Source organism: Gordionus sp. m RMFG-2023, chromosome 3 (genome assembly GCF_954871325.1).
Source record: "Gordionus sp. m RMFG-2023 chromosome 3, tfGorSpeb1-WG-v2, whole genome shotgun sequence".
In the NCBI taxonomy this organism is placed as follows: domain Eukaryota; kingdom Metazoa; phylum Nematomorpha; class Gordioida; order Chordodea; family Parachordodidae; genus Gordionus; species Gordionus sp. m RMFG-2023.
In genome coordinates, this window is record NC_088777.1 from 666,154 (window position 1) to 678,403 (window position 12,250).

At 29.7% G+C, this 12,250-nt stretch overlaps 2 protein-coding genes across 2 annotated transcripts; one reads left to right on the forward strand and one right to left on the reverse strand.

Annotated features, from left to right (window-relative positions):
• The first annotated feature begins 320 nt into the window (after positions 1–320).
• On the forward strand, positions 321–788 carry LOC135925897 (uncharacterized). Its single transcript, XM_065461457.1, has one exon. The coding sequence runs from the start codon at positions 321–323 to the stop codon at positions 786–788; it is 468 nt and encodes a 155-aa protein (XP_065317529.1).
• A 3,917-nt stretch (positions 789–4,705) lies between these two features.
• On the reverse strand, positions 4,706–6,191 carry LOC135925901 (uncharacterized). Its single transcript, XM_065461463.1, has 5 exons — positions 6,077–6,191; positions 5,782–5,918; positions 5,136–5,298; positions 4,918–5,070; positions 4,706–4,857 (listed from the first exon to the last, which is right to left on the reverse strand). Exons 1-5 carry the CDS (start codon positions 6,189–6,191, stop codon positions 4,706–4,708), a joined length of 720 nt encoding a protein of 239 aa, XP_065317535.1.
• Between the last annotated feature and the right edge of the window lie 6,059 nt (positions 6,192–12,250).

A 12,250-nucleotide genomic window follows, 5' to 3' on the forward strand; every position in this document is an offset into this window, starting at 1 on the left:
ATATCTTTAAATATAAGATCCCTGAATGACAAATTAACTATACTTAGGCAAGTCATGAATGATCAACATTATGATATCCTCCTTTTACAAAAAACCCACCTTAAAGTAACTGAAGTAAGGAACCTCTTAGATTATACCTTATATTGCAGCTCGAACGCTGAACACGTCAGGGCTGGGATGGCGATTTTAATACATAATAAATTAATAAAATTCGTAGGCTTCAAATAACCAGTCGAATATGCTGCCTTACCTTAAACTTAGGATACAAAAAAATTCATTTGTTTAACGTATACGCACCTCACAATGATAGTATTTTTTATATGGAATTGGAAAATATCTTAAAGGAACTACCGTGTCAGGATGGTATCATCTTAGCAGGCGATTTTAATGCTTCAGTAGGCAAACCTAATAATTCTCCCTGCCTTGGAAACGCCGCATTGATACAAAGTACTAACCCCAAAGGTAAAAGGTTAATAGAAATCTGTGAACTCTTCAACATGAAAATTGGAAATACGTTTTTCAAGCATCCTATTCATCACATCATGACTTACAAGAGTCCTTCCTTTGACACTACCTCACAGATATATTACTTTGTAATTTCCACAAAGATCCTAAAGTGGGTAAGAGACAACAGAGTAGTCAGTAAACTAAACCATACACTTTTTACAGACTATTACCCATTGGGCTGTGAACTCAGAATCAACAATAGCATTTTCCCAAATCACATTAAACAGATGTCTCATCAGTGTAAGATTCATAGCCAGAAAAGACTTGGCACAGCTCAATGACTTAGAGGTGAAGGAAGAGTAGGTCACTAAATTAGCAACATGGAGGAATACATTAAATGGCATGATTAACCCAAATCTGACCTGAAGGACATTAAGCTGAATTTATTAGTTAGTATTACATCATGTTTAAGAACACGCATTAAACGCAGAGAGTGGCACACCCCTTCGACTATACAAATACTTAAGAACCTAACAATAAATATATCCCATTATCAATACGCTAAACATCACAGGAGGTACATTACTCACCGCATAAGGGCCGACAAAAGGCTGTTTATTGTTAATTTATCTAAATCTATCCAATTCAATTTTGATAACAATAACATTTATAAGGCTTTCCAATCTCTTAAACTACTCACCACCTTCAAGACCAATCCTTTACCAAGACTACACTAAAATAACAATAAGATTATAACTGACCCAAAGGAACAATTAGACATATGGATAGACCATTACATGAACCTCTACAGAACGAGGTGGCCCAGGCCTATATGTGACTACCCTTTCCAATCACCCAGTCAGAACCTGAACAAGTTGGATATAATCGGTGCCATTAAACGACTAAAAATGCATAAAGCTGTTGGAGTCGATAGGATCTTTGCAGAACTCTGGAAGATAGATGTAGACCTAAGTGCCAGTTTACTACTTTCCCTCTTTAGGGAGATATGGAAAACGGGTTATTTTCCTCACGAATGGATGACATCAATAATACTAAACTTCCCTAAAAACAAGACCCCAAACAGCCTTAAGGATTACAAAGGTATTGCACTCATTCCAGTTACCCTAAAAATGTTCACATACATCATATCTGTCAGGATTAAACCATCATCAACAGGTTCCTCTCTAACACTATCACATCATACAGGAAGGGTAGAAATACTACGGAGTTGACTATGTTACAGAGGTATTGCACTCATTCCAGTTACCCTAAAAATGTTCGCATACATCATATCTGTCAGGATTAAACCAATCATCAACAGGTTCCTCTCTAACACTATCACATCATACAGGAAGGGTAGAAATACTACCGAGTTGACTATGGCACTTAAAGTTATTCTGGAAAAGGCTAGAATGCATAAATCCCCCATCTTTGCCCTAATGATTGATTTAAGTTAAGCCTTCGATTCCATTATACAGCACAAGATATGACCCTTGCTGGAAAACATAGGAATAGATAAGCATCTGATATCGCTAATTAAGATAATTTATGACAATCATAGCGTAGTACCTCAACATCTAAATGTAAAATCACAACCTTTTAAAGCAAATAGGGGCCTTAAACAAGGATGCATTCTCTCGCATAATTTTTAATGTAATAATGAATGATATCCTAAATAAATCCTTTAAACAAGAATATGCACTCAACCCACATTAACGGTTCAAGGTTCAGGTTCGGTTCGCAAAAAATAAAAATATTGGTTCTTGAACTTCTAAAAACCGGTTTGAACACTTTTGTAATCAAACCTACATTAGAATTATGTATAAGGAAAAAATTTTTAATATATAAATATAACAAATAAATATATCAATGATTAATTTTAATATGAACAATACTTAAAAATTTTTTATTAAGCCGCACAATTAAAATATTTTCAAAATTCGTCTAACTCAAATTACATCAATAAGGAGATAATATAAATTTAATTGTTGAAAAACATCTTTCCACACTAACTTTGGTAGCTGGCATTGCCAGTATGATATCAGATTTGATGTGTCATTTATAATACTATATGTAAATAATTTAGATTTGATTTTTTTCTAGGCATTATAATTTATAAGCTTAAAATATTTAAAAAATATTGTAAAATAGCGATATACTAAAGTTTATAAAAATTATGACTGACGTTTATAATCAAATGTGATTGATGATAATTTTTAAAACAATTTGAAACGCTAAAAGGGAACTTGAATCTCAATTAATCAAAAAAAAATAGCAAGTATTAATGACTTTATATAATTTTGATTTACTAATATTATATTTTTTTTTACTATTATTATAACTTTCCTTGATATGAATTGTCGATATAACGAAATTATAACAAACGGACATTATATGAAAGTTAAATATCTATTAATTAGTATAATAATAAATTTAAAATAATAAATTAAAGTTTTTGCAATATACTACTAGTAATAACTTACACATTATTTTATAAGCATAAAATTATGAGACTCGAATAGTGTTCAGAGGTATTTAGGAGTCTAACGGTTTGATTCAGGTTCGGTTTGAATCCCTGATTTAAACTCAGATCAATACTTTGGTAATATGCGCAATTCATTGATTAGGCCACAGTGTTACTCGAAAGCGACAATTTTTTTTGTATGCGAGGAAAAATTATGACTGATATATAATATTTAAATAAGAATACCTAATTTATAACGTTCTAGGCGTTACATCTTTAGAAAATTGGAATCCGATATATATTTCCTTGAAAAATTAAAATTGGCCCTGAAAAACATTGGTGTTTTATTTGACGAGGAACAAAGAAGGGTTGCTTAGACTTAGGAAATATATATAAGAAAATGTTCCCAGTAACTGTATTACAAAAAAAAATACCTAAATCCACTTAGGTAAATGGTGTATAGAGTTGAACATTATTGATTTATCTATAATAAAATAATTAGATAGCCTTAATTTTATCCTTATATACAAAAAAAAATTGTTGTTTTTGAGTAGCGCCTTATGGTTCGGTTGCTATAGACCATTGATTAAGGAAGTATTTTATAGACAACCTTGGTTCAAATTACAGCAAGGATCAGTTTTTTTTTCTCCACTAGGTGGTCCCGTGCTATAGGGTAGGATATATAGCGTTACCAAAAGGGACCGCGTGATTTTGTTAAAACTTTGATCATTATTATTATATATCGACCAACGGTAAATACCATTAACCGGCTTAAAAGAAGATTTTTTATCAGAACAAATAATATTTCTTTATGCATTTAATAAGGAATATTTTTAGTCTTTAAATAAATGTAATCCTTTTAAATATTTTTTTTTAAGCTTAATAAAATTTTTTGAATATGAATAAATTATATATTTTGATAAATTGTTACTCATTCATTACGAATTCACTTTTTGAGAGGAAATTATAAGTCAAGGAAAATCCAGGTTAAATAATAAATTAAAATTATGTAAAAACAACAATTACATTAATGACTTATTTTTATAAATTTAAATATTTTTTATTATTTCACATAGCTAGAAATAATGTATTATGAATAATTACTGTATGCCAAAATTTATATAATTTTTTCTTTCTTTTTTACTAATCAAAGACTTGAGCCATCATTAACGCTTATCACCAACTTTATTCATCTAAAGATATACAATTTTGCCATAAAATCTTTAATATCCAAATCTTCCTCTACCTATGTCTGTGGTATTCCCAAATCACCCACTAATATAGTTTCATTTTAGAAATCGACATCATTAAAATTATGAAGTTCCGATATACTAAGCTATTATTACCAACCACATATTAAATTCTTTCGCCTCGCTCATCTGTCAGCAGTGAGAGCTCGTTCTTCTCTTCACGAGCGAACATTGAGAATGGCGTTAAAAAAGATTGTTCCTGACTTTCATCTCACCTGTGTGATTTTGCGCACTAACTTGCTTATATTTAAAAAATTTTTGCCCTATTAAAACACTCGGGTTTCCAGGCCCCAAATGTGCGAAAGTCTATTAGCCGCCTAATGGAGGGGTTGTCACTTTGCTGCCACGTTGATATACCAAAGACAGGATAATAATTTATGAACATCGACACTCCAAAATATTTCCCTGGAAATTCATAATTTATAAACTTTAAACCCGTTCTAGAGTATTAATAAATTTTAAATTTAATTTGTTAAGTTTTATTCTCTACAAATCGCGAAAATAATTTTTCAACTAAAAAAAAAATAATTTTATTAACAGACTCTTAGAGAAATTTTTTGTTGATAAATTCTACTAGAGATTGTCGGGCGACACAATAACTCGGATACCAGAATATATGATCACGTGACGAGGCTATTGCTTCTATTTGCTTACGGTTAACCCTAGGCCCAATAGCGAAGACAAATATCTCGATTCCTGAAAATTTTGTTTTTGAAGGGTTTACATATAATGTGGTTGATAACAATATTTTTGTACCCATTTCTCGTAGAGTTTTGGCTAGATCCTCCGGATTTCCAATCGATGTTTCGGAAAGATAAATCCAGATTTGTTTGATTGAATGACACCTGCCCGATTTTTCGAACTCTATCTTGGCAAGATTCAACGCCTTTTCCAAATTGATGTCGTTTACTGAAATGATAAACAATTTTTTTTTTCCCCGTATTTTTTATACGAAATATACGTATAAATATAACCTGGTTTATCGTATATAGGCATTAGCCTCACAAAAATGTCGTTGAGTATGGTTGCTGAATTCAAACGCAAATCAAGCCTAGCAACGGAAATATAGGACGCCAAACCGAAACCCGCTCCCGAAGGTCCTATCGGATTATTACGCTCGAGTTGATATAACGAACCCTGCCGTTTTTTTAAGAGCCATCGGAGTAATAATAATAAAAAAAAATAAATAAATGATTAAATAACACCGATTCAAAAAATCCCATCTGATTTACGAGAGAAATAAACTTCAGTGTTAATTTTGAAAAACTTCTAAAAGGATATATCCGAGTAAATTGGTAAGAAGATTATAGAGTGATCATTTGTCTTTCTATTTAGTTAATATATTTCAGGAACCGGCGATGGTACCATTCCCGGATTTTTTTTATCAAGAATTTTTTCCGGCCCGGATTTTTTTTAAATATATTTTTTATTTATTTTTGATTTTTTATAGCTAATAATAGCGGTTTCAAATATTCGGTTTTAAAAATATACGGCCCGGTTCGGATATCTTTTTAAAAAAAATTAATATCCGGGCCGGGCCGGGTCAGGCTTAGGACCAGGCCTGCAGGTCTATACGATTCCCCTTCCCCAATAATGTAATATAAAATGATTAAAATTTACCACAGAGATGGATAGCGCACACTGGTAATCTGTCGTGCTATCGTAAAACAATTCTAAAAGTGCTACCACATCTATAGGTCCATTCTTTACTCCGACAAGAGTTTTGTATCGCTCGATGTCACTTTTTGTATTTTTTTCTAAGTATATGTTTTTAAAGTTAACTCATTAATTTGCATATATTTATAACTCTTTGAAACAAAGAAATATTGTGGTAAATGACTATTAACAAAGAAAGTTTTATCTCTGGATATTTATCTCTGTAATTCATACATGAATGAAACATTTTAACATTTACGCTTATTTGGATGGGAATGTGATTGATGATTATCACGAGGAACGTAAGAATATCCAAATTGGTAAAAATTAACCAGGAAACAAATAATTATTTTTTGTACAATGCTATTATGCATTAATAATATGATGTTTTTTTATGACTTAAATCTTCTATATAATAATATCTATAAAAATATGTAAAACCAAAAATAAAAATTAAGAAATAATTTACAAAAATGATAATTAAAAAAACCTATTTTTAGCCAAAATATTATATAATAATTAAAAGAGTTAATTTAAAACAGTTTTTTGAAATTTAATTGGTTACCACCATATAATAGAAGTAATTATAATTAACATAACTATATTTTTTGAGAGGAGTAATAATGTCAAGGAAAATTATTCCAAAGTTTAATACGAAAAAAAAGAAAAATTATTTAAAATTTTATTAATTTAATGACCTAAATAAAAAAGAAATATTTTTCATTTATTTAAAATAGGAATATTATTATCTATAAAATAAAAAATTTGTTAATATTTACTGATAAATATAAGCAAAAAAAAAACTTAGGAAATCCTGGTAAATGAGTGAATCGGCACGAAAACATCTGTTTAATTCTAGAGAGTATATTGGGAACGGCCCTGAACGGACCTTTAAGAAGACGGGTGATAATGTCATCCCGGGGCAGATAATGTCCTCTCAAAATAAAATTAAAAAAACTAAATAAATTTTGAGGATTTAAAATTTATTTAATGTGTGGAAATATTGACACAAATCTTAATTCTAAACCACCACGAATGGATAATTTTTACTCTCCATGAAAGGATAAAGTTTTATCCATTTTAAGATAAAATGAAATAAAATAAATTTAGATTTTGCGGTATTTTGAAAACAGTTCTAATTATAAAAAACAGTATTAGTTAGTTATATATACGTAAAAGTATTAAAATGATATTTATTTTTTAAAAGTGTGAAGTGAATCATAATATCTTAAACTCAATGGTTCCCCAAATGGCAATGGTTTAAATGACGATCCTTGATTCTAATATCGAGAACATTTCAGTATTCGCAAGTTATTCAAGTTGTGGTCAATAAGGAAAACATATGATTTAAATCCAAAAATATTACAAGTTACATTTATATTAAATAAAATGATAATACAAACAGCTATCCCAAAAATCCTGTCTTCAGTCTCATCGTGGCGGGGGAGTGGCAACCTATTTTGGCGGCTAACGGAGGTCTAGAAGGTTCCCTGGTGTCAGGGTCTAGAATTGGATGACCGTCTCTTCGACGGGGTTGTAAAAACCACTTAAAGGGGGAGGGGGTTGATGTCAGGAACCTTGCTGCAAAATTCCCCTAATGATTACAACAAAAATCGTATAAAAAATTATAGGTGTTTATCGTATAATAAAGTTTTTCCTTAATTTTTTTAAATGAGTTGAATGTAGTGTTGTTAAACTAACTATCATCTTTAGTCACTCTAAAACAGCCATATTTTTATCCAGAATTATTCTAATCAATCTTCAAGTTGGGGACACAACTTAGATGCTTAATTCAATTTTTTGGTCTAAAAGTGTTTGACTAAGAAGCAATAGAGATGGTCAATGATAGGTAATTTAACGGCACTAGTTGAATGATAAGTCAAAAGAACAGAGATTTATAAATTAAATAATTTTTTTCTTATTTTTTTTAGCTATCGGCAAGGCCTATAAATATGTTTTGTGTTAAATAAAATTTCCCTATACAAAAACTGAATTAAGGAATAAGGGATAAATAATCTTTATTAAATTGGGATATGTTATTGAAGAACGAAAAACTTATATCGTTGTCTATTTCGAAATGATTGTTCCACCTTCAAAAATTATTGATAAATTAAATCGTGATATCTTTGATATGGAATTGAGTATCTTAGGATTCAACATACAAAAATTTGTAACGACGGAATTGTAAATGTTATAAGTGAAGATATAAATAATTTTACCACTTTTGGGCAAATAAACATTCAATAAATATTGCGTATTTCTTAAATCATGCAGTGGCAGCTTTAAATTTCAAAGTATCTCCACTTCAGCCAGTGTTAGCAGATTGGAGTGGAAAAGAGAACACAATTTTTTTCTTTAACATGAATTTCAAAAATATACATATATAATTGAATTTTTAAGCGGTCAGTTTATTTATTTTTGCATTTTTATATAAATAACATTTAAATAATTAAAATTGAATTTAAAATTCTTATTTTATTCCATATTTTTCATGGTATATATTTAGCATTTTCTCTAGGAAAATTTGTAGAATATATCGCGCGCATAAAATTGTTTTTTATAAATTCCGCGGGTGATCTATTTCTCTCAATTTTTCCATTGACTATAAATCAAAGAAGAAGATTCTTTCACCTTTAGCATTATAAGCTGGTATAGAAAAAGGGAGCTTACTATAATTAGTAAGTTGGCTATTTTGCTAGAGGATTAAAATATCGGAGAAATATTTTGAGCCATTTTTTTGGTGAATTTTGCCGCACAAAACACATCTCATTTGATTTCTTAGTAAACGATCTAAGACTTTTCAATAATCGACCATTTCGGGAACATGTTTAAATTTTCATCAATTGGATACATTTCAAATTCTTCTAGAGGCTCTGACTAAAGATCAAGATATTGAATCCTACCTCTCATATACAATTAAATAAATTATTTTTCATTCGGAATTTAATTGGATTTTTTGTTCTTCTTTTACATTCTGTCAATGAATATTTTAAAGGATTTTAATTGGTTTACTATCTCGAAATAGATAATCATTTTTTTTTCCAAAACTTTTTCATCAAACGCGTACATCGAGGAATGGTTAAACAGAACCCCAGATAAGTCTTCATTTAAATCATTTTCGAAAATTTCGTTGATAATTAGTGTATAAATGTTTTTAAAGATTCGAGCCGATTTTCCAAGGAAATATTAGGGCAAGCCCGAAGAATCTTGTTCAGGTAGAAAGGCACGAAGGTCTAAGACATCTATTAGATTAATCTCGAGGCTGAGGCTCCTATTCTTCTGGCTAGAATGTTGAGCCTATTTTAAAGATCTGCTCCTAACGAGTCGTTTAACAACACTAATTGGTAAGATTGTTGCTTGAAAAAAAAGTCCGATGGTTAGGGCTTTCATATATTTATCAAGAAATAGTTTGACACCGAGGAAATAAATAACAACCATCATGTTTTTGAGTGTAGAGAATAATAGTAAAGAATAAATCGATCAAACAAAACTTATTAAAAGGGTATATGACCAAATGACATATGATAATAATACCTAGCATTCTATCAAAAGTGTATACATCAATGAAAACAGCTGGGGACGCCATATTGGTTACCCATTATCATTATTAAAAATTTTAAAAGAGGCCAATTTATTCCTATGTCTGACTCAATTTTATTTAAAGAATCGCATGATCATCTAGATAGGAAGCACGATTTAATAGTAGTTTTTAATAAATGAGAATAATTACCATATGGATTACCAAAATGGCGCGTCCAGCTGATTTGCATTTCATGGACCCTTTCATATTAATTATAAATCCATCGTCAGTCTAGGTATAGATGTCATTCATTGGGTATCGAGACTCTGGGTCGGAGTTGGATGAACTCGACTTTTTAACAACACTAGGTATGACTAAATAGTGCATTTGCTAAGAAAAGCGATTAATTATAATTAATCGAAATTGTATATAATCTATTCTATATATATATCTCTATTTTTAAAATAAAATGATTTGATATCCGAAATATTTATTATTATATAAATCTATTTTTTAGCAGAGACCCTGCTGAGGTACCATTTGCATAGCCCTAACCCGGCCTTAACCCGGCCCGGTTTTTTATCCGAATTTTTTTGTCCCGGCCCGGGTTTTATATATTCAGGCCCGGACCCGGGTTTTTAAAAAAAAATTATTTTATACTCATATTTTTGATTTTTATATCTAATAATGGCGATTTCAAATATTTGGTTTTTTTACACCATATAATTCAGCGGCCGGATGTGGAAGATATTTCCTAGTTAACTGAGTTTAAGGTTTGCGGGTTAAAGGGGGCCCAGCTGCGCGATAAAGAGATCGGATAAAGTGCCCAATTTTATATCTAAATTATAAATTTTTCACTCTCCCCCCAACCCCACCCTCCAATTCATCTCTATCTTAAAAGGATTTGCGGATAACTGTTGTGGAGGTTATGTCCAATGAAATGTTGTTCGAATCCCTATTCTTAATTTATTGGGTGATCGACAGCTTGTTCGTGTCAATTAAGACTTGAAAGTCATGGGAGCTAATTTAAAAAAAAAAAACTTTCTTTCCAGTGCTGTGGGAAGTTAATATTGGTTACGATGTTATATCAATAATTTCAACTGTATTAGATTCTTCAGGATAATATTGTGTGGTTTTAGATAAATTTTCCCAAATTATCGGATAAGAAGAGGAACGATGTATAATCCAATGATTTTATTAAGATCCTAAAGCGATCAATGGATATTTTACTCAATATTTTAGTCAAAAAAAAATTGCTCAAGTTTCGAGATTGCGTTAATTGATGTCTAGACCTTGGTACCGTCTCTAAGCAAAATCTTCAGGGTTGAGAAATACTATTCTAGATAAAATTATTGATAGCCGTTATTAAAAATCTGTTCAAATCCACCCGTTCTTCAACAACACTATTATCGACAATACGATGGTTGATGAGATTTTATTAAAACATAAAGGTCCGCAATTTATCAAATAATAACATGGGAATGTAATAAAACAAAATTATTTTAATTCTTTTTTAGTTTATATATTATTAAAAAAATTTTCCCGTATATATAAATTAATATACTGCAAATGGATTATGGTCCAATATTTTTATAGCTTATAATAACAGTTGTTTGTGCAAATTTAATTTAAAAACGTTCCCATATTTTTCTTTTTAAATAAGTTTTTTTGTAAATTAAAATTATTTTTAACTTTGTAAAAATTGATAAGAATTACTATATATATATTAATATATTATTTTAAGAATTTTTCTGCAGGTTCAAATGATTTTATTTTCAAATAAATTAATAACTATGGAAATATTATAAATTAAATATGTGCACAAAGCACAACAACACTGTATAAAAAGAAATTTTTTCTTTTATACTTTTGAATAATAATTTTATTTTTTTTAAAGATAATATTTGTTTGGAATTTAATATATTTTATGGATATTAAATAGTAAATGTTTTTTTTAGATAGATATTTTTGTTAATATTAAGTTTTTATACATTTATATAAATAATAAAATAAACTAATAAATAAGTGCTAGAAAGATAATTGTGATATTCATCGGCAAACTGATGATTTTACGACCTCTTGAACAAATTTTTGACTTTATTTTTATGGGGGGAGGAAGGGCTTTACTCTCACCCCCAAACCCCCATCCCCCCACCCAACCCCCACCCCTATTTAATGACTGAATTGGGTAATTATAAACATAATTTATGTAAAAAATTATTTTACCCCTTTTAAATTTATAACTCACGCAAGCCCGAAAATTCTAAATTTGAAAAATCTATGACCAAGAGCGATCATATTGGAGTAGCCTTGATCCTTGAGTTATGGCTTTAAAAAATAATAAAATAAAGTTATTGGTAACGAAATAAGGTTTTGAAAAATTATTTATACCCTTAAAATTTGTTTTTTTTAAAACAAATATGAGGGTCAAAAGTGATTTAAAAACATACCACGTATTACCAATTTTTAAAAAAATATATACCTTGTATTTATTTATAAATTTTATTTAAAAAAAAAGATATTTGCCTATCAATGCTGCAAATCTATTTTCTAATAACTATTTTACTGATAACTATTCCAGTTCCCAGGATCGTCAAGCGGTATTTGCCTTATATATTTATAAAATTATCAAAATTATTGGTTCAGTTTTAACCCCCCTTTTTTCCAGCTAAAAATTCAGTTTTTTTTAAGCCGAGAATTGAAAATTTAGCTTGACTTTGAAGAAGGCAGGAACAAATTAACCGAACTTAATATTTGGAAGGTTTTCTTCGGCATGTGTTTGTAGCTTGAATCAAATTAGTCGATCTTTCATTTATAGTGTCTTCATCTTTCTTATAAATTATAAGAAACCTTTATTTTCATTCTTACACTAATTTCATTAATCATTGAATAGAATAAATAGAAAATTTTTCT

Bases quoted from the DNA above. Each gene is read 5' to 3' on its own strand.
- LOC135925897 (XM_065461457.1), top strand. From the start codon at position 321: ATGGAATTGGAAAATATCTTAAAGGAACTACCGTGTCAGGATGGTATC.
- LOC135925901 (XM_065461463.1), bottom strand. From the start codon at position 6,191: ATGCATAATAGCATTGTACAAAAAATAATTATTTGTTTCCTGGTTAAT. The intron at 5,071-5,135 runs GTTATATTTATA...TTATCATTTCAG, and splicing joins GCCTATATACGATAAACCAG to TAAACGACATCAATTTGGAA. The intron at 4,858-4,917 runs GTACAAAAATAT...CAAAATTTTCAG, and splicing joins CAAAACTCTACGAGAAATGG to GAATCGAGATATTTGTCTTC.